The sequence below is a fragment of the Scyliorhinus canicula genome, chromosome 11, assembly GCF_902713615.1.
Source record: "Scyliorhinus canicula chromosome 11, sScyCan1.1, whole genome shotgun sequence".
NCBI lineage: Eukaryota > Metazoa > Chordata > Chondrichthyes > Carcharhiniformes > Scyliorhinidae > Scyliorhinus > Scyliorhinus canicula.
This window is the reverse complement of record NC_052156.1, coordinates 102,684,158-102,705,991: the sequence shown is the minus strand read 5'-3', so window position 1 is coordinate 102,705,991 and position 21,834 is coordinate 102,684,158. Positions and strand designations below refer to the sequence as shown.

At 50.3% G+C, this 21,834-nt stretch overlaps 1 protein-coding gene across 1 annotated transcript in view; it reads right to left on the bottom strand.

The window, feature by feature from the left end:
• Positions 1-21,834, bottom strand: part of ntn4 (netrin 4) — a 163,367-nt gene that overhangs the window by 11,108 nt on the left and 130,425 nt on the right. The window contains exons 5-8 of the mRNA XM_038812203.1: positions 16,465-16,653; positions 13,102-13,315; positions 11,690-11,823; positions 5,025-5,093 (exon numbers count right to left, since the gene is read on the bottom strand). Of these exons, the coding sequence (XP_038668131.1) occupies positions 5,025-5,093; positions 11,690-11,823; positions 13,102-13,315; positions 16,465-16,653 (606 nt within the window). The remainder of the gene's footprint in view (positions 1-5,024; positions 5,094-11,689; positions 11,824-13,101; positions 13,316-16,464; positions 16,654-21,834) is intronic.

Genomic DNA, 21,834 nt, shown 5'->3' with positions numbered 1-21,834 from the left:
AAATATTGAGTGGAAACTCTTTAGATCAAATAGTTTGGATGGGGTAGTGTTTGTGCAGTGTGTCCAGGAAGCTTTTCTAACACAGTATGTAGATTGTCCGACCAGAGGGGAGGCCATATTGGATTTCGTACTTGGTAATGAACCAGGGCAGGTGATAGATTTGTTAGTGGGGGAGCATTTTCGGGGTAGTGACCACAATTCTGTGACTTTCACTTTAGTAATGGAGAGGGATAGGTGCGAGCAACAGGGCAAGGTTTATAATTGGGGGAAGGGTAAATACGATGCTGTCAGACAAGAATTGAAGTGCATAAGTTGGGAACATAGGCTGTCAGGGAAGGACACAAGTGAAATGTGGAACTTGTTCAAGGAACAGGTACTGCGTGTTTTTGATATGTATGTCCCTGTCAGGCAGGGAAGAGATGGTCGAGTGAGGGAACCATGGTTGACAAGAGAGGTTGAATGTCTTGTTAAGAGGAAGAAGGAGACTTATGTAAGGCTGAGGAAACAAGGTTCAGACAGGGCGCTGGAGGGATACAAGACAGCCAGGAGGGAACTTAAGAAAGGGATTAGGAGAACTAAGAGAGGGCATGAAAAATCTTTGGCGGGTAGGATCAAGAAAAAAACCCCAAGGCCTTTTACACATATGTGAGAAATATGAGAATGACTAGAGCGAGGGTAGGTCCGATCAAGGACAGTAGCGGGAGATTGTGTATTGAGTCTGAAGAAATAGGAGATGTCTTGAACAAGTATTTTTCTTCAGTATTTACAAACGAGAGAGGCCATATTGTTGGAGAGGACAGCGTGAAACAGACTGGTAAGCTCGAGGAGATACTTGTTAGGAAGGAAGATGTGTTGGGCATTTTGAAAAACTTGAGGATAGACAAGTCCCCCGGGCCTGATGGGATATATCCAAGGATTCTATGGGAAGCAAGAAATGAAATTGCAGAGCCGTTGGCAATGATCTTTTCGTCCTCGCTGTCAACAGGGGTGGTACCAGAGGATTGGAGAGTGGCGAATGTCGTGCCCCTGTTCAAAAAAGGGAATAGGGATAACCCTGGGAATTACAGGCCAGTTAGTCTTACTGCGGTGGTAGGCAAAGTAATGGAAAGGGTACTGAGGGATAGGATTTCTGAGCATCTGGAAAGACACTGCTTGATTAGGGATAGTCAGCACGGATTTGTGAGGGGTAGGTCTTGCCTTACAAGTCTTAGTGACTTCTTTGAGGAGGTGACCAAGCATGTGGATGAAGGTAAAGCAGTGGATGTAGTGTACATGGATTTTAGTAAGGCATTTGATAAGATTCCCCATGGTAGGCTTATGCAGAAAGTAAGGAGGCATGGGATAGTGGGAAATTTGGCCAGTTGGATAACGAACTGGCTAACCGATAGAAGACAGAGAGTGGTGGTGGATGGCAAATATTCAGCCTGGAGCTCAGTTACCAGTGGTGTACCACAGGGATCAGTTCTGGGTCCTCTGCTGTTTGTGATTTTCATTAACGACTTGGATGAGGGAGTTGAAGGGTGGGTCAGTAAATTTGCAGATGATACGAAGATTGGTGGGGTCGTGGATAGTGAGGAGGGCTGTTGTCGGCTTCAAAGAGACATAGATAGGATGCAGAGCTGGGCTGAGAAGTGGCAGATGGAGTTTAACCCTGACAAGTGTGAGGTTGTCCATTTTGGAAGGACAAATATGAATGCGGAATACATGGTTAATGGTAGGGTTCTTGGCAATGTAGAGGAGCAGAGAGGTCTTGGGGTCTATGTTCATAGATCTTTGAAAGTTGCCACTCAAGTGGATAGAGCTGTGAAGAAGGCCTATGGTGTGCTAGCGTTCATTAGCAGAGGGATTGAATTTAAGAGTCGTGAGGTGATGATGCAGCAGTACAAAACCTTGGTCAGGCCACATTTGGAGTACTGTGTGCAGTTCTGGTCACCTCATTTTAGGAAGGATGTGGAAGATTTGGAAAAGATGCAAAGGAGATTTACCAGGATGTTGCCTGGAATGGAGAGTAGGTCTTACGAGGAAAGGTTGAGGGTGCTAGGTCTTTTCTCATTAGAACGGAGAAGGATGAGGGGCGACTTGATAGAGGTTTATAAGATGATCAGGGGAATAGATAGAGTAGACAGTCAGAGCATATTTCCCCGGGTGGAACAAACCATTACAAGGGGACATAAATTTAAGGTAAATGGTGGAAGATATAGGGGGGATGTCAGAGGTAGGTTCTTTACCCAGAGAGTAGTGGGGGCATGGAATGCACTGCCTGTGGAAGTAGTTGAGTTGGAAACGTTAGGGACCTTCAAGCGGCTATTGGATAGGTACATGGATTAGGGTAGAATAATGGAGTGTAGATTAATTTCTTCTTAAGGGCAGCACGGTGGCATTGTGGATAGCACAATTGCTTCACAGGTCCAGGGTCCCAAGTTCGATTTCGACTTGGGTCGCTGTCTGTGTGGAGTCTGCACATTCTCCCCGTGTGTGCGTGGGTTTCCTCCGGGTGCTCCGGTTTCCTCCCACAGTCCAAGGATGTGCAGGTTGGGTAGATTGGCCGTGATAAATTGCCCTTAGTGTCCAAAATTCTATGATTAACCTAGGACAAACGTTGGGCACAACATCGTGAGCCGTAGGGCCTGTTCTGTGCTGTATTTCTCTATACTCTACAATGAAATTGAAAGATTAACATTTCCAGGATTATATTTTGGTTCTGAAACCCTGAGAAATGTGAGTCGAGTTTTGAGGTATATGAAAAATAAAAGTATTTTATATGCCAAAAATCATGGGGTCAACTTATACTCGAGACTGACTTTTACACGAGTATATATGGTATCTCTAAGGACCAACCCGTGCAGTTGTTGTGTTTGTGAGTTCATAGCAGGAACTCCAGACAAATTATCAACTATCTACAGGATCTTTTCCAAACACAGTACTGAGGGATATTACCAAGTCCTGTCGCAATGTACTGATGGAAACACTCTTGGAATCTCATTAATGGTAAACGATGGGAAAATCAGAACCAGGAAATGTTTTAGTCTTGCTGAATTCCATCAGGAATATCAAATAGATTTTATCTGTCACTTTCGGAAATCATTTTAAAAAATCATTCTGTAATTGTTTGGCCAAAGTTGCTTTTTCCTCCCAAACAAAACATTAGATTTTTTTAAAAAATTGTAGTTGGGATTTTTTTCCCTGTCCATTAGGATTGAGGACACAGGCTGGACTGTGTTGCCCATACCCTACCCTAAGCTAAAGTCCTGCTTACCCGTACCATCTGTCTTTGTTGACCACAACTCTAATGCTCCCATTTTTAAAATTCTTACCCTTGTGTTCAAACCCCATCATGGCCTCACCCTTCCCTCATCTCTGCAACCTTCTCCAGCCCGACTGCCCCTGCCCCACCCACAACTTCACCACCACCACCACCCCCCTGCAGCCACCTCCACACCAGGGGCCTCTGCATTCATTTGATGTCCCTGCAACCCACTTCCTGTCTCCCCTCATTGGGGGCTGTATCTACAACTGCCAAGGTCAAATGCTCTGGAATTCCCTCCCTCAACCTCTTCCCATCTCTACGTCTTCCTTCTCCTTTAAGATAATCTTTAACACCTTCCTCTTTGAGCAAACTCTTCGTCACCACTTGTATTCTTTGGTACAACACCTGTCAGCTCCATGATCAAAACCATCGGAAGTACCTGGGAATGTTTTCCATTTGTTGGTGGTGCTATATAAATGCAATTTAAAAAACAATTTAGAGTACCCAATTTTTTTTTTCCAATTAAGGGGCAATTTAGCGTGGCCAATCCACCTAGCCTGCACATCTTTGGTTTGTGGAGGTGAAACCCACGCAGACACGGGGAGAACGTGCAAACACCACACAGACAGTGACCCGGGGCCGGGATCGAACCCAGGCCACTGTGCCGCCCATATAAATGCAATTTATTGCTCTCAAACCTTGACTACTTTGGTCAGCTTTTAGTATTGATCTTCATATTCACCTGATTTAAATGCCAACATCTCTAGATTAGTCTCTCAGTCACAACCACATTAATTCTTTATCATCACCAGGTTGGGATAGAGAGCGATCTCCACACAGGCTCTCCGAGTAGGATTAAAGGTGGTCAATCGCAGGGAATCTATTCTGGTGTCCCCATGTAACTGACCTGAGATTGGCAAACCATAGTGTGTGGGGTAAACCAGGAGTGACTTCCGTGGCGTCCATGGAGTAAGTGATCGCTTATTTGGTAGCTCCCGCTCGTGGTGGACCTTTGGGACCCTTTTCCCTGATTTACGGTGGATTTGATCAACAAAACAGGAGTCTAGTGAAGTAGAGGAGAAGGATCCCCCACCAGCGTATGGATTCGGGGTAAACCAGGAGTGAAGCCAGTTCAGTTCTGGAACCTTAATCAGGCAATGCAGAGCACAGGTCTCCAGGTCTCCTCACTTCCAGAATGTCCTGGTTGTGTCAACGTTGGGCAAATAGTTTGCACAAGGGCTGTTATGGAACCTGTGACAATTAGGTTCTGCGGGTGTCTGCACTCCGTCAATGGAACCGAGGTGGAGTGGCACTCAAACCCGAAGATGCCATCCTTCAGAGTTGGGAATGGGATCACCTGCATCTCAGGGTGACTTCACTGGCCCTGGCAGCTCTGATCGACTGTAGACATGTCAAGCAGCACACGTCTGCCACCCCCACCGCCCATGAGATGTTTATGTACTGCCCCAAGCTGAAGGAATCCCAGCAGTTGTAAGCCTAGGAAAAATCCAGCCCGGTATCCCAGAAATCCAAGCACATCTGGATTCAATTATTTTCAAAAACCAAAGGGCCTCCCAGAGGACTGCAGCTGGTGAGAGTTCTGCTGGGGCCTGGTACGAGCAGCCCCTGGCGGTGCAATTCCCCACACACTTCCCCCAAAATGGGGCGGATGAGAAGATTTGCCCATGGATCTCCGCACTGCAATCCCTGTTGGGAACAACTTCTGTATTCTGAATCTCGAGGACTGATTAATGATACGACTGTCTCCACAACTCACCAAATGTGTACTTCATATCGCAGAATACTTTGGGATTTTCCAAGATCTGGTTTCTGCACTCACACTTTCCTGAAAGAAACAATTCAAAATGTGAGCTATGAGGGAAAAGCATTAGGCCCATTTGTGTGTCTGAGTCTTTATGGGACACTAAACAAATTGAGGGAAAAAAATATTCCTGACAGAAACACTGGACTGGACTTTCCCCTCCTGACGCTGAGTGAATGCGCGTCAATAGGCATACGGGGCCCCAATTTTAAACTTGCCAGGTCATTCCTGACAAGACACCATTTTCCTGGGTGGGGGGGGGGGGGGGGGTCATGACCTGCCGCTCATGTAAAAGTGACCTGAAGTTCCTCATTTAAGTGCCTTCTGCAAATTTTCATTGAGGCAGGAGGATTCCTGAAGACTGGGGCCCGTCTCACAACCTCCTTGCGATAAATTATTGATCCCAGTTTGGTTGTTGATGCTAGAAGATGGAATTCAAAATGACAGACATTTGATTGTGGAAGCCTGAAATCAGGGTGGGTTCAATGGACACACACAATCACACAGAGAGACAAACATGAAATTATTGCCTATTGCATCGAGCCTGTTGCAAACCAGGAACCACATCAGGGAAGTATATTTGTGAACCTCGGGGAAGTCTGCTGTAGAGTCGGAAACCTTTAGACAGGCAAGTTTAAACGGTCTTGCCAACATTAAATGTCATAATTTCATGGTGTATGATTATTTAACTTTGTTTTTAATGCAGTGATTGATCATAGGCTCTATCCTTAAAAGATAAGTGACCAACAGTAAGTATTCACATGCATTAAAGTACTGTATCGAATAGATAAAGCACTTTTATGCATTCAACAGTATTGGAAGTCTGAATTAAATTAATCATCTAGACACTGTGCTTTGAGTTTGACATTAAGTCCAGAGATTTGTTGAGACATTGAAAAAAGCTGAACAGATTCCAAACTTCTTGATTGAAACTCCATTGAGTCTTTGTTTTAAAAAAGTAACAGTTGGTTGGATATCTGGCCAGGCAATTTCAAAGACTATACTATGGTGCTGTGTGGATGTTTTAAATTAGCTGTGCAATAAAATCCCATTATAAAAGCACAGTTCAGTCCAAACCTCACCGAGTTAAGACTCAATCAACAGTGGGTGTTGACACAGCTGTGGAGGGAAATGTGTGTTTTAGGTTATCGACAGTCTTATGGGGAAGAATTAGGATTAAATGTTTTGAAGAGGTTTGTGAATGTTTTTTTGCTTATTTTGATAGATTGAAGAGCACGGAAAGGGGAAAGTGTTTTTTCAAGGAAAGATTCAATGGCTATGTGTTTGATAGTTTTATGAGCTTTTAACACGGCAATTTCTTCAACTGACATGAAAAAAAAAGAAAATTGCTTATTGTCACGAGTAGGCTTCAACGAAGTTACTGTGAAAAGCCCCTAGTTGCCACATTCTGGCACCTGTCCGGGGAGGCTGGTACGGGAATCAAACCGTGCTGCTGGCCTGCTTTAAAAGCCAGCGATTTAGCCGAGTGAGCTAAACCAGCCCCTGGAGCTTTCAACACTGATTGTTTTTTTAATTTCATGAACATTTCCAAAACCTCCCAGTGTTATTATACAGCTTGTTAATTCTGTGCATAGTGGATACTGGGTGAGTGTATATGTAGAATGCATGGGGTTAGGGAGGTATGGAGGAAGAATGGGGAATGGCTGGAGTGTGAGGCGGATGGGGGCTAGGGGGCCTAACTACTATGTAGAGAACTGACACCGGCGTGTCTCTGAATCAGCACCCAAAACAGGGTGGTATGACAAGACATTTGCCGCCAGTAAGTGGACCTGGACCCTCTGGCCCCAGGACCCCCAGAGGACAGCCGCCAGGGCCATCGAAGGCTATGGGATAAGCGCAGGCTACCTCCACCTCTAATGTGCATCCTGGAGACACACCTAGACATAGTGGCAGAGCACGGAAGGCTAAGCAGGTCGAGGATCACTGAGAGGGCACTGCGGGGAAGGGGTGGGGAAGGGGTGGGGAAGGGGGCTGACACCATCGGGGGCTAGGGGCAGTTGGGGTCACAATTGTTAATTATTAAAACATGTTGCACCCAAAACATGCGAAGCCTCTGGCACATTACTCCGCAATGCGGGCTGACTTCCAAGCCCCTGCCCCAGTCCCCATGCATGGTGGTCCTGGATTCCCGCATCCTCTGCAAGGCAGACCATGAGCAGGTCATGGGTGTGAGTGCACACTCAGCAGACAGGCAGGAGGCAAACCACAGCATAGATTGAGGAGCACCAGTGTTCAGCTCACATTGGGTTATCATCACCCCCCTGCCTTTGACATTGACCCGTTGACAGTGCTAACACAGGCCCATCAGCCTGCAGTGATGGGAGGGTGGAAAAAGGTGGTGTTGGGGGTGGTGAGAAGCCACGTCCAATGAGAAGGAGATGAGGATGAGGGCCTCACTGGCCCTCCAGGCTTGCCAGAGTCATGCCACTCCCGCCTGCCCTCCAAACTCCGGCTGTGGGCCCTCCCGGGCCCATCCTCCAGCACCTCCGGCACCTCATCATCCTCCTGCGAGATGGCCGCATGTTCCTCCCCCTCCATCTTCAGCAAGTCACCCCACTGCTGTGCCAGGTTGTGGAGGGCACAAAGTGATGACCCTCTCGGGAGTGTACTGCAGGACATCACCGGAGTAGTCGAGACATTGGAACTGCATTTTGAGCAGTATAATACACTCCTCAATTACAGTCCGGGTGATTGCATGGGCCTCCTTCTATCGGGTCTCCACATCAGTCACCACCCTCCGTACTGGCATCATTAGACAGGTCCTAATCCCCTGATCCCCCAAGTGCCAACCGGCCATCCTGGGGTGGCCCTCGAAGAGCCTGGGGATGTCCGACTGCCTCAGGATGTAGCTGTCGTGCACACTCCCTGGGAAGCATGCACACACATGCATGATCGGAGGTGGTGGTCGCACACCAGTTGGACGTTCAGGGTGTGGAACCCCTTCCTGTTGGTAAAGGGCACTCCCTGACGCTCGGTGTGCGCAAGATGACATGCGTGCCATCTATTACCCCCTGGACCTGGGGGCATCCCGGTGATGGTGGTGAATCCTGCTGCCAGGCGTCTTGGTGGACTTGGCCTAGGTCAAAGATTATGTTGGAGCTGCCCAGGCAAACATGGCATCCATGACTTCATGGATGCACTTTTGCTGCATTTCACAAGCTACAGCCCACAAGTCCCTGCTCGAGCCCAGAATGACCCTGAGGCATAAACGTTCAGTGCTGCGGTGACGTTGATGGCCACCTGGAGCGGGCATCCAACTCCTCTACTCGGTGCCACGGACATGGCACAGGTACCGTACCGTCCCCTTGTTGAGGCGGAGCCATCTGTTCAAAGGACCTGCGATACCTGTACACCTTGGGCCATCAGCAACTTCCCCCTCTGGGTCCCTCACTGGCCTGATGGGCGGCCGGGTCCACAGGGTGTGGGGCGGGGCCCTGCCCATGGGCCACTGCCTTCTCCGGCATCTGGCTGCTTGGCCTGCCAGCTGCACCGCGAGGGTAGCTTCCGCGGGGTCCAAGATATTATCCATCTTGTGTTATATCCGGAAGGAATTGGAGAGGGCGAGTGACCGACATCTAATGGTGCCTTCCACCCTGGGGCCCTCCAGTCCAATTTGACACCCCCCGTCCTCACCCTGCCTCCGCCATCCCTCAGGGTGCCATCCAACACACCCTATTCTTGCACCCCCGGCCGCAGCAGGACCCCCTGGGCAGCGGACCCCAGCCTTATACCCCAGCCACTGGCTCGTAACATTACCTGGACCAGGCACTGGTTCCCTGACCAGTGCACAGTCCCATTCTCTGGTCGCGGGAATGTCCCCAGTGCTGAGGACCAACCCCTGGGTGTTCGGATGTTGGCTGCTGCATCTGTGGTGTTGAGGCCTCGAGTATTTAGGCAAAATGTCCAGGCCTCACATTATGATTGTGATTCTAGCCAATAACCCCAACCTGCGACATGGCACACCTACCCACGGGGATCAACTTGGGAGTTGTGAATTGCTCACTTTACTACAATTGCCCATTACCGTTTAGCAATGTCCCTCAGCTATGTGACCATGGTCAGTGGGAATCATGGGTAGTCGGTGGGACAGATAGGCAGGAACTGAGGTTGCCCCCATTATGGGTACACAGGATCCAGGGGATGGCATGGCAGACACTCCCCCTCCCCCAGCCCAGGGGTGATCACCCCCCCCCCCCCCTCACCGATGGCGAACCCCCCCACCCCAAACCTGACCGAGGCGTCCCCCACCCCACTTGAGCACTTTGGCAGCAACCCCCAGTGTCCCCGGGCTCACTGTCGGGATTGGCGATGGCTACTGACCTCTTCTGATCCCACAGCAGCCATTCCACCAGCTTCACGTTTTTAAAAGGGTGACTAATCGGCGCCCACACGACCGCGTGCTGCGGTGGTGGTTAGATCACGGGGGGCCGTTAGATAGAGGGATAGAGGGATCACTCCCATTAACGGTTTGGAGATTGGCTTTAATTGGTGATTATTGGTTTCTAGCCACGCTGAGGCAGGATTCATTTCTTGCCAACCGGGGCGGGCCGGTTAGAACACAAACCGATCACCGCCCAACGCAGTTCCCGATTTAGGTCTCTCCCACCATCTACCAGCTCTCGCTCAAGCCGTTGTTAAATCGTCGCCCACATCATTTCAGGTCTCAACCACCCTACTCACGGTCACTGTTACCATTCTGCACACTGGGCTGCACCTGTTTGAACAGATCTATAAACTAGGTAGTGCAGGGAAACAGGGTGTCTTGGGTCTAAATTACATGAAGCCAGGACTAGGTTAGGTTTTTTTTACCCAGAGGTTTCTTTGCGTGGAGGATTGTTATTGGCTCATGTTGTGAGTGTGGATTGGTTCCAGTGCCTGATGAGGAGCTAGGGGAACTCCTCACTGCTGCTGATGTACTGAAGGTCAAGAGTGGAACAAAGGGTTTCACCCTCATGGTCACCATGACCTCCTGGAACTTGGTTTAATTTCCTTATTTTTAAAAACAATCTGGTCCTTTACCTCTCACAGGTGACAACCTGACAGTTGGTAGGAAGGGAACGCTGAGAGTTGCAATACTTAGTCACACCATGGCTGTTTGCAACACGCTCGATGCAGCAAGCAATCGTTACCTGTTTGTCTCTCTGTGCGTTTGTGTGTGCCTGTTGCCCATTATTTACACGTACACATTCCTGAACCGATAGGTTATGAACACACCTTGATTTCAGGCCTCCACAGCCAACGTCTGCCTTTTCCAATTCCCTCTTCTGGCATCAACAAACAAACCGAGATTAATAACTCACTGCGAAGGGGTTACGAAATGGGTCCAATCATTCTGCCAGTGTATCATCTTTGATTATATTCAAAAATAAATGGGACGTTACCACAACAAACAATGTAACTAATTCTCCTCACAGCAGAAAAGGTTAAGAGTACATTTACTGGAGCTGGCATGGTGGATAACACTGCTCCCTCACAGCGCCAGAGAACCAGGTTTGATTCTGGCCATGGGTAACTGTGTGGAGTTTGTACATTCCCCCCATATCTGCGTGGGTTTCCTCCCACAGTTTAAAGACGTGCAGGTTAGGTGGGTTGGCCATGATCAATGTGCGGGTTTATGGGGTTAAGCTGGGGGGGGGGGGGGGGGGGGGGGGGGTGTGGACCTAAATAGAGTAGTCTTTCGGAGGGTCGGTGCAGTTTCGATGGGCTGAATGGCCTCCTTCTGCACTGTTGGGATTCTATGACCATGAGGGGATTTGATAGACAAAATGATGAGAAACACTTCCCAATGGCAGAGGTCAATTAGAGGTCACTGGTTTCAGGTAATTGACAGAAGGTTCTGGCAGGAGATGAGGAGAAACTTTCATATGCAGAGGCAGCAAATGGTTATGTCCCGGAAGCTGATTCAATAATAACATCCAAATGGGAACTGGATAAATACTTTGAAAGGGAAACAAGTTACAGAGCTATGTGGAAAGAGCAGAGGGTAGTGGATCGAATTGGATAGCTTTTTCAAAGAGTTAGCACAGGCCTGCTGGATCGAATGGTCTCTGTGTTGTAAGGTCTTAATGCTCACTATCAGTATTACCACTCAGAGTCACATAAAACACAAACCTGCACTTGCGGCAATAATAGTTGTGTTAGGTACACTGGTATAACACTGGCTGCAACTGGATGCAGCTTAGATCAAAAAGATACTCCAGACCTTGAAGTTAGTTTTATTGAACTCATGGCACAGTTAGCACAGTTCTCTGTGAGTTCGACTCTCTGCTAACTGAAGTGTGGTTACTCTGTCTGACTGAACCAGACTAGCTCTTAGCCACGTGGTGGAGGTGTGAGATTGTAACAACACCTTTGACTGACTCTTTAGATGTTCATCAGTGGAAAGAGGTGGAGTGTGAGTGCCTCGTGTCTTTTATAGTCCAATCCCACCCCTGAGTGTCCTGCCTAATTATTGGTCATGTCCTGTTCTCTGTGTCCATTAGCTGCTTGTCTGTGCCGGCCTGTATATCATTATGTGTGTGGCTGCATATCATGACAACAGTGAACTGGGATCTTCGGTGAAGATCCTGATATGAAGTGTGAAGAATAAGGTTTCTTACCTGAATGTCTAAGTGCAGAGAAACCTTGCTCGTCCTCCCAGTCCCAGCTGAGTTCTCTCCCCGTGAGTGCAGAGGAAAGGCCCTGGTTCTGTGCCCTGTCTGCAGGCCGGTGATACCAGTTTCTGTCAGCAGCGCTGGCAGATTCAATGAAGACATGTCAGTATCATCAACTACTTTCTTCATATATTAGTTTTCTCTTCAATGGCTACTGGCTCATGATGCAATCCCTTTCCAGAAGCAGCAGTTACCCTCTGGCTTGTTTCCTTTACCAAGTCTCTCAGGCCATTAGCCTGACTCCCAAACCCCGACCAGAAGAACTGGTTTGGACATGATGCACTCCAATTGGACATCAACCTGAAGGCCATAACTCCCACCCCGCATCCCAAGGTTCTCTTAATAAAGCCTGCATTCAAACTTGTCTTTGACTTGTACTACAAATCTAACCGTCCCACTTCCTGCTCCTGTTGGCCTCACAGTTTGGGATAGAGTGGGGGGAATTCTTCCCCTGTAGGGTGATGGGGGGACATGGGTGGAAGGGGAGCAGAGGGTCTGGGTTCTACACGGCACATCACACAATCAGTTTGTTTGTTCACATGCTCATGGTGTTGGGGAGGGGTGGGGGTGGGGATGATGGGAGGATACAGCTCAGCCATGATCGAAATGAATGGAGGAAGAGGTTTGAGGGACTGAATGATCTTCTCCATGTGGCTGATACCCCAAACAACAGCATTCACTGCCCGTTATGCTGAGCTGTTTTCATGGAATATCTACAGTGCAGAAGGAGGCCATTTAGCCCATCAAGTCTGCACCAGCCCTCTGACAAATCACCCACCCAGGCCCACTCCTCCATCATCTACCCATAACCTTACCTAACTTGGAAATCTTTGTACACTAAGAGGAAATTTAGCATGGCCAATCCATCTAACCCACACATCTTTGGACTGTGGGAGGAAACTGGAGCACCTGGAGTAAACCCACGCAGACACAGGGAGAAAGTGCAAACTCCACACAACCAGCCATCCAAGGTCAGAATTGAACCTGGGTCCCTGGTGCTGTGAGGCAACAGTGCTAACCACTGTGCCTCCGTATTTCAGGGAACATTAAGAATTAACCACATAGGAATGGAGTGCTGCTGGCCCAGACTAAAGATGGTAGGTTCTCCTCTCTGAGGGACATCCATTAAATAATTCAGTGTTTACAGCATTCCAGTAGCTTTCAATTATAATTTTTCCCTGAAGACCTTCCAAAGATTCCTGCAATTATTGATCTAGCCTGGGAGTTGAACTCAGGGCATCGGAGTCACTAGTGCAGCACCTGCAACCCACAGTTTTGGAAAAATATACTAATTATGCCTTCTAAGCTGGTTCATCTTTTGCTTTCCATTGAGCTGAGCTAAGGTTCCATGTACCCACCTGCTGGTACAGTCGCCGGTATAAGGATCACAGCTCCCCGCACAGTCACATGGTCGGCAGCCATATTCTCCAAGACCCCAGTATCCCAGCATGCACTTGTCACAGTGGGGCCCAGCCACGCCAGGTTTACACAAACAGTCACCAGTCACGGAGTCACAGTGGGTGTGGGGCTGTAAAGGCAAGATGGCAGAGCCGGCAGGGTGGCACATACAAGCTGCAGACAAACAAATAAAAAGAAGACTTTCAGTGTATCCATCAGCATCCTGGGTGGGTTATCATTGACCAGCAACTGAACTGGACCATAAATACTGTGGCTACATGAACAGGTGAGAGGCTGGGAATCCTGTGGTGAGTCACTCACCCCCTGACTCCCCAAAACCTGTCCACTATCCATAAGGCACAAGTCAGGAGCGTAATGGAATATTCTCCGCTTGCCTGGATGTGTGCAGCTCTAACAAAACTCAAGAAGCTCGGCATAATCCAGGACACAGCAGCCCACTTGATTAGCACCATATCCACAAGTATCACTCCCTCCACCACTGACACACAACAGCAGCTGTGCGTACCATCTACAAGATGCACTGCGGAAACTCACCACGACTCCTTTGACAGCACCTTTCAAACCCCACAACCTCTACCACCTAAAAGGACAAGGGAAGCAGATAAGTGGGAACACCATCACCTGGGCGTTCCCTCAAAGCCACTCACCGTCCTGAATTGGAAATATATCGGCCTTTCTGTCAGTGTCGCTGAGTCAAAATCCTGGAATTCCCTCCTTAGCAAAGCTGTGAGTGTACCTACCCCACATGGACTCACCGGTTCACCTTCTCAAGGGAAATCAGGGATGAGCAATGAAAATGAAGGTCCAGCCAGCAACACCCACATATTTACTTAGAATTTACAGTGTAGAAGGAGGCCATTTGGCCCATCGAGTCTGCACCGGCTCTTGGAAAGAGCATCCTACCCAAGGTCAACACCTCCACCCTATCCCCATAACCCAGTAACCCCACCCAACACTAAGGGCAATTTTGGACACTAAGGGCAATTTAGCGTGGCCAATCCACCTAACCTGCACATCTTTGGACTGTGGGAGGAAACCGGAGCACCCGGAGGAAACCCACGCAGACACGGGGAGAATGTGCAGACTCCACACAGACAGTGACCCAGTGGGGAATCGAACCTGGGACCCTGGAGCTGTGAAGCGATTGTGCTATCCACAATGCTACCGTGCTGCCCCTTATGAACAAATAGAAAGACTTTCTACAGTGATCTTCATGGCTACCACATGTCTCAGCCAATGAAGTATTTTTGAAGTCTGGCCACTGTTGTAGTGTAGGAAATGTGGCAGCCAATTAACACACAGCAAAATCCCACAGCAATGTGAGAATGAGCAGATAATTTGTTTTTTGTGACTTTGATTGAAGGATAAATATTGGCCAAGACACTGGGAATAACTCCCCCACCCCCATCTTCTTTAAGCTATTGCCCTGGGAACTATGGATGGAGGAGGGGGGAACCAATTTGGGGATTGTATTTGCCTCTGACTGTTGGTATAATTGAATTAGTTTGAACACTCTGCTCTCTGTGTGCTGTGGGTGCTCTTGACATAACTGTTAAAAACCAACATTAAAAATCAATGTGAGAAAATCATTTCCAGTTGCACGTCTCTGGGAGCGTCAATTCTCCGAGCAGGGTAGGAGAATCACCGTTGACGCCGAAAATTCCCGCAACGCTAGGACACGATTCCCCGGCGACCTGAGAATTGGCGCCAGTCGTGCGCAGTCGATGTGACGTCGGTTGGGGGCCATTGAAAGAGGCCCCTGCAGCGATTCTCCACGGACGACCGGCTGAGTTCCGCCAAGTCCCGTCAGCGTGGTTCACATATGGTACCACCCGGCGAGAGCTCAGACCTGCGGCTGCGGTGGCCATCCTAGTGGGAGGGCAGGGGTATCAGACTCCGGCGGGGGGGCCTCGACGACAGCCAGGCCTGTGATCAGGGGCTACTGATCGGCGAGCGCATGTGATCTGGGGGGGGGGGGGGGGGGGGCTACCTTCTTCCGCGTGGGCCCGCTGTAGTCGCTATGCCATATTGCGCAGCGTTGACACGGAAATGCCCACCACGTGCATGCGCGGACCCGCGCCAGCAGTGCAGGGCCGCGAATCAGTGCCGGAGCTGCATGGAACACTCCAGCGCCGCGCTGGCTCCCTGTGGGCCGCTGAATCGCTGGGCCAAGAGGCCCATTGGCGCCGGCGTGAAACACTGGAGTTTGGAGAATCCCGGCCCATGGAATTTATCTTTGCTGAACTTTTATTCCATGGAAGATGCTCCATAAATGGGAGTTCTTGCTGTCCTTCATCAAATAACATAATTCCAGATCCAGTATTGGTGTAATTTGAGGCATGACGTAAAATATGGGCTATTGGTGGCCATGCCTTCAGCTGCTTGGGTCCCATCCTCTGGAGTTTCCTCTCTAAACCTCTCTGTCTCTCTAACTCGCTTTCCTCCCTTTAGGACCTTCCATTAAACCTACCTCTTTGACCAAGCTTTTGGTTACCTGACGTACTATCACCTGACATGCCTGGGTTTGTTTTATATTGCTACATAATTTCCCTGTGAAGCACTCTGGGATGAGTTGTCATGTTGGAGGTGCAGTGTCAATATGTTGTTGACCTTGTTGTTTGGGTGAGTCGAACACATTTGACAGGAATGTGTGATTTTGAATCAATGGTTCCCAAAAGCTCCCCACTGCTGGGTTTCCCTTTCCTTGTGTTTGGCTCCCTTGTACACTGACTAGTAGAGATTGTTCTGACTGGTCAACGTCTCCAGTATTGCATCATGGGACTATCAGGATGGCTGAAAGTGAACGAGGTGGAGCTGGGGTTTTCCCTGTCTGGTAAGTCCGGTCTTCCTCTCTGTTATATTTCCACTGTGAACCGCCACAGCTTCAGGGAGGAGTGCCACAGCCAATCAGCAGCTCCTTTTACCCCAAATTATTTTTGTATCCATTTCAAGACATGATCCAGGCAAAGACCAGTTCCAACCCAGCCCCATTCGGCCCATCTATGCCACCTATCCATGGCATTCCAATTTCTGCCATTTATTGCCAAGAGCCCACCTAGGTCCTCCCTGACATCCATGAAAGATTATCATTCTATCACCTGTAACGATAGCCATTCATTCTCCAATGATCAACTTCCACCTGCTTAGATATTAAGTTGCAGATAATAAAGTGAGAGGATTGCCTGGGTTAGTCACATTAATGTAGTGTCGGAACACTTTTGAAATTCAGGAAGCGGTTCGGACAGAATTCAGAGATTAATCAATACAGATGTCGCGAATGTTAGAGGCAGAAATGATCTTACCCAGGCAGGTGTCTGGGGCAGAGAGAGGGACATTGTGGTTCCTGAAGAAGCCTGACTGGCATCGCTGGCAGTGCTGCCCCGCTGTGTGGTGTTTGCAGTTATCACACACTCCTCCGCTGTGATTCCCCGATGCCAACCACACACTGAGGTCGAAATGGCAGCTGCCTGCGTGGTTATTGCACTTGCATTCTGACACAAGGGGAAAGGAAGGGGATTTAAAATCCTTTCAAATCAACAAGATGGAGTTAAAACTTGTTGGAACAAACATTAAAAAAAAAATTAGAGTACCCAATTCATTTTTACAATTAAGGGGCACTTTAGCATGGCCAATCCACTTACCCTGCACATTTTTTAGGTTGTGGGGGCGAAACCCACGCACACACGGGGAGAATGTGCAAACCCCACACGGACAGTGACCCAGAGCCGGGATCGACCCTGGGACCTGGGCACCGTGAGACAGCAGTGCTAACCACTGCGCCACCGTGCTGCCCTTGTTGGAACAAACATGACTGTTTGAGTGAAATGATTGATCATTGCCGCACTTAGAGTTTTCCCTCAACCACGCAGGTTGAGGGTTTTTCCACCGCTTCCCTCTGGCGGGATGTTCTGGTCCCGCCGAAGGTGAACCTCCCCTTCCCAACAGCGGGTACCGCGGCGACAGCATAGGCCAACCAGGCAAAACGCGGTGGACTTACCGCCGCCGGCCAATGGCGGACCGCCTCGGCTGCGGGAAAACTCGCCATGGGGGGAACTGCAATATCCCAGCCAGATTTCAACTGAGGAATCGACCATTCAGACTGAACAGTCCATGAGTTTATCCTCCAAACAGTTTCTTAATTCCCTGTGCCAATACTGCTCCAATTCCTCTATATACCTCTTTCCTTAATGTAAGCCAACTTGTGACAATAATAAAGATCATTATTATTAGGTGTGAGGGGCGAGGAAAGGCTAAAGCAGGACCAAGCCCTTCTTCAGATTCATCACGGACACAACCTGATTGATAATAATAAAATCTAAGGGTGGGAATGTGGTGCGGAAGGGGGCAGAGGTGAACGGGGTCTTTAGGGACTTCTACGAGGAACTGTACCGGTCGGAGCCACCGGTGGGGGTGGGGGATGGAGAGCTTTATGAACAGGCTACGTTTCCCAAAGGTGCAGGAGGAGCTGGTGGAGGGGCTGGGGGCGCCGATTGAGTTGGAGGAGCTAGTCAGGGGGATTGGTCAAATGCAGTCAGGGAAGGTGCCGGGGCCGGATGGGTTCCCGGTGGAATTTTATAAAAAGTATGCGGACCTGGTGGGTTCCCTGTTGGTGCGAGCCTTCAATGAGGCATGGGAGGGGGGGGCTTTGCCCCCGACGATGTCACGGGCGCTGATTTCTTTGATCCTAAAGCGGGATAAGGACCCCCTGCAGTGTGGATCATACAGGCCAATCTCGCTCCTCAATGTGGATGCTAAGTTGCTGGCGAAGATCCTGGCCACCAGGATAGAGGACTGTGTGCCAGGGGTGATACATGAGGATCAGACAGGATTTGTCAAGGGAAGACAGCTTAACACGAATGTGCGGAGATTGCTAAATGTTATTATGATGCCGGCGGTGGAGGGGGAGGCGGAGATAGTGGTGGCGCTGGATGCAGAGAAGGCCTTTGATAGAGTTGAGTGGGGGTACCTTTGGGAGGTGCAGGAGAGGTTTGGATTTGGGGAGGGGTTCATCAAATGGGTGAGGTTGCTTTATGAGGCCCCGATGGCGAGTGTAGCTACTAATGGAAGGAGGTCAGAGTACTTCAGGCTCTACCGTGGGACCAGGCAGGGGTGCCCCCTGTCCCCCTTGCTTTTTCCTCTGGCTATGGCATTGAGGGAGTCGGGGAGTGGAGGGGTCTGGTGCGGGGTGGGAAGGAACATCGGGTATCGCTGTATGCGGACGACCTGCTGCTGTATGTGGCGGACCCAGTGGGGGGAATGCCGGGGGTGATGGAGCTGTTGGCTGAGTTTGGGGGCTTCTCGGGCTATAAGCTGAATCTGGGCAAGAGCGAGGTGTTTGTAGTGCACCCAGGTGATCAGGAGGAGGGAATTGGTAGGCTCCCGTTTAAGAGGGCAGTGAAGAGTTTTAGGTACCAGGGGGTGCAGGTGGCCAGGAGTTGGGGGACTCTCCACAAGCTTAATTTTACCAGGCTTGTGGAGCAGATGGAGGAGGAATTTAAAAGGTGGGACATGGTGCCGCTATCGTTGGCGGGTAGAGTGCAGTCCGTTAAAATGACAGTGCTCCCGAGGTTCTTGTTCCTTTTTCAGTGCCTGCCCATCCTTATCCCTAGGGCCTTTTTTAGGAGGGTGACTAGCAGCATCATGAGCTTTGTTTGGGCGCATGGGACCCCGAGGGTGAAGAGGGTCTTCTTGGAATGGGGCAGAGATGGTGGGGGGCTGGTGTTACCCAACCTCTCGGGGTATTATTGGGCGGCCAATGTGTCGATGGTGCGCAAGTGTGTGATGGAGGGGGAGGGGGCAGCATGGAAAAGGTTGGAGATGGTGTCCTGTGGAGGCACAAGCCTGGGGGCCCTGGTAACGGCGCCGTTGCCGCTCCCTCCTACGAGGTATACCACGAGTCCGGTGGTGGTGGCTACACTGGTGGGCAGTGGAGGCGACATAGGGGGGAAGTGGAGGACTCGTTGGAGGCTCCGCTAAGGGGGAACCATTGGTTCGTCCCGGGGAACATTGATGGGGGATTTCAGGGTTGGCACAGAGCAGGCATCAGAAAGCTGAGGGACCTGTTCATTGACGGGAGGTTTGCGAGCCTGGGAGAGTTGGAGGAGCAATTTGAGCTCCCCTCGGGGAACATGTTCAGGTACCTGAAGGTAAAGGCGTTTGCTAGGTGGCAGGTGGAGGGATTCCCTTTGCTGCCCGCGAGGGGGGTGAGGGACAGGGTGCTTTCAGGGGTCTGAGTCGGGGATGGGAAGGTATCTGATATCTACAAGGTAATGCAGGAGGTGGAGGAAGCGTCAGTAGAGGAGCTAAAGGCTAAGTGGGAGGGGGAGCTGGGGGAGCAGATCGAGGATGAGACATGGGCGGATGCCCTGGAGAGGGTTAACTCTTCCTCCTCATGTGCGCGGCTTAGCCTCATCCAATTCAAGGTGCTGCACCGGGCCCATATGTCCGGGACTAGGATGAGTAGGTTCTTTGGGGGCGAAGACAGGTGTGTCAGGTGTTCGGCGAGTCCAGCGAACCATGCCCATATGTTCTGGGCATGCCCGGCACTGGAGGAGTTCTGGAAGGGGGTGGCGAGGACGGTGTCGAGGGTGGTAGGATCCAGGGTCAAGCCAGGCTGGGGACTCGCGATTTTTGGGGTTGCGGTGGAGTCAGGACTGCAGGAGGCGAGAGAGGCCGGTGTTTTGGCCCGGCGGAGGATCTTGCTACAATGGAAGGATGCGAGGCCCCCAAGCGTGGAGACCTGGATCAATGACATGGCGGGTTTTATTAAGCTGGAGAAGGCCAAATTCGCCCTGAGGGGGTCGGTACAAGGGTTCTTTAGGCGGTGGCAGCCTTTCCTCGACTTTCTGGCTCAGCGATAGGGAACTAGGTCAGCAGCAGCAGCAACCAGGGGGGCGGGGGGGGGGGGGGGGGGGGGGGGGGGTTGTTTTTTTTTAAATATAATTTTTATTGGAATTTTTTACAGAAAATATAAAACATAACGACAAACAATGAAATGCAACAAAATAGCCCATAATAACTGTGACACCCCCAGACCGTATCGGCGCATGTATCACATCCCCCCACACCCCCAACCCTAATGAACAACAAAAGAACTTTAAAAATATTAAAATTAAATAAACAAACATAGTCATTGTCGGCCCCCCCCCCCTTTTCCCTCCCCTTTTCCCTCCCCGGGTTGCTGCTGCTGCTGTCCCCGTACCCTATCGTTGAGCCAGAAAGTCGAGAAAAGGCTGCCACCGTCTAAAGAACCCTTGTACCGACCCTCTCAGGGCGAATTTGACCTTCTCTAGCTTAATGAAACCTGCCATGTCATTGATCCAGGTCTCCACGCTTGGGGGCCTCGCATCCTTCCATTGTAGCAAGATCCTTCGCCGGGCTACTACGGACGCAAAGGCTAGCACTCCTGCACTCCCGGCTCCACCCCAACCCCAAAAATCGCGAGTCCCCATCCTGGCTTGACCCTGGATCCCACCACCCTCGACACCGTCCTCGCCACCCCCTTCCAGAACTCCTCCAGTGCCGGGCATGCCCAGAACATATGGGCATGGTTCGCTGGACTCCCCGAACACCTGACACACCTGTCCTCACCCCCAAAGAACCTACTCATCCTCTTCCCAGTCATGTGGGCCCGGTGCAGCACCTTGAATTGGATGAGGCTAAGCCGCGCACACGAGGAGGAAGAATTAACCCTCTCCAGGGCATCAGCCCATGTCCCGTCTTCGATCTGTTCCCCCAGTTCCCCCTCCCACTTTGTTTTCAGCTCCTCTACTGACGCCTCCTCCGCCTCCTGCATAACCTTGTAGATATCAGATATCTTCCCCTCTCCGACCCAGACCCCCGAAAGCACCCTGTCGCTCACCCCCCTCGCGGGAAGCGAAGGGAATCCCTCCACCTGCCGCCTAGCAAATGCCTTTACCTGCAGATACCTGAACATGTTCCCCGAGGGGAGCCCAAATTTCTCCTCCAACTCCCCCAGGCTCGCAAACCTCCCATCAATAAACAGGTCCCTCAGCTGTCTGATGCCCGCGGGGGGGGGGGGGTTGTTGACTATGTTTATTTAATTTAATTTATTTTCAAGTTCTCTTGTTGTTTACCGGGTTTGGGGGGCTGGGGGGGCTCAATATATGCGTTGCTACGGTCATGGGGGTGTTATGCTTATTATGTTGTTTTATTTTTGTTTGTTACTGTTTGTTGTTATATGTTTTGTAAAAGATTTTCAATAAAAATTATTTTTAAAAAATAAAAAAATAAAATCACTTACAAAGTTCTCTGATGGTCAGGGGACAACAGGTCAAGATGGTAAGTGTGACCTCTGGTCAGGGCGCTGAGTCTCAAGCCTTCAGAGGGCGAGTTCTCGGAGGGAGAGCTGGCCACAGCAGGGCCCAGTCCCATCACCGGAAGGAACCGGCAGGCTTCACCGCAGCTCCCCGGGGTCTGGAAAGATAACACATCACCTCCCCAATGCTGCTCACTGCCATTTGCATGTGGGGGGCGCGGTGGTGAGCTGGTGGTAGGACACTAGCCAATGTGGTGAGGCAGGGGTCACGATGGTGAGCTGGTGGTAGGACACTAGCCAATGTGGTGAGGCAGGGGTCAGGGTGGTGAGCTGGTCATAGGGCACCAGCCAACGTGGTGAGGTGGGGGTCACGATGGTGAGCTGGTGGTAGGAC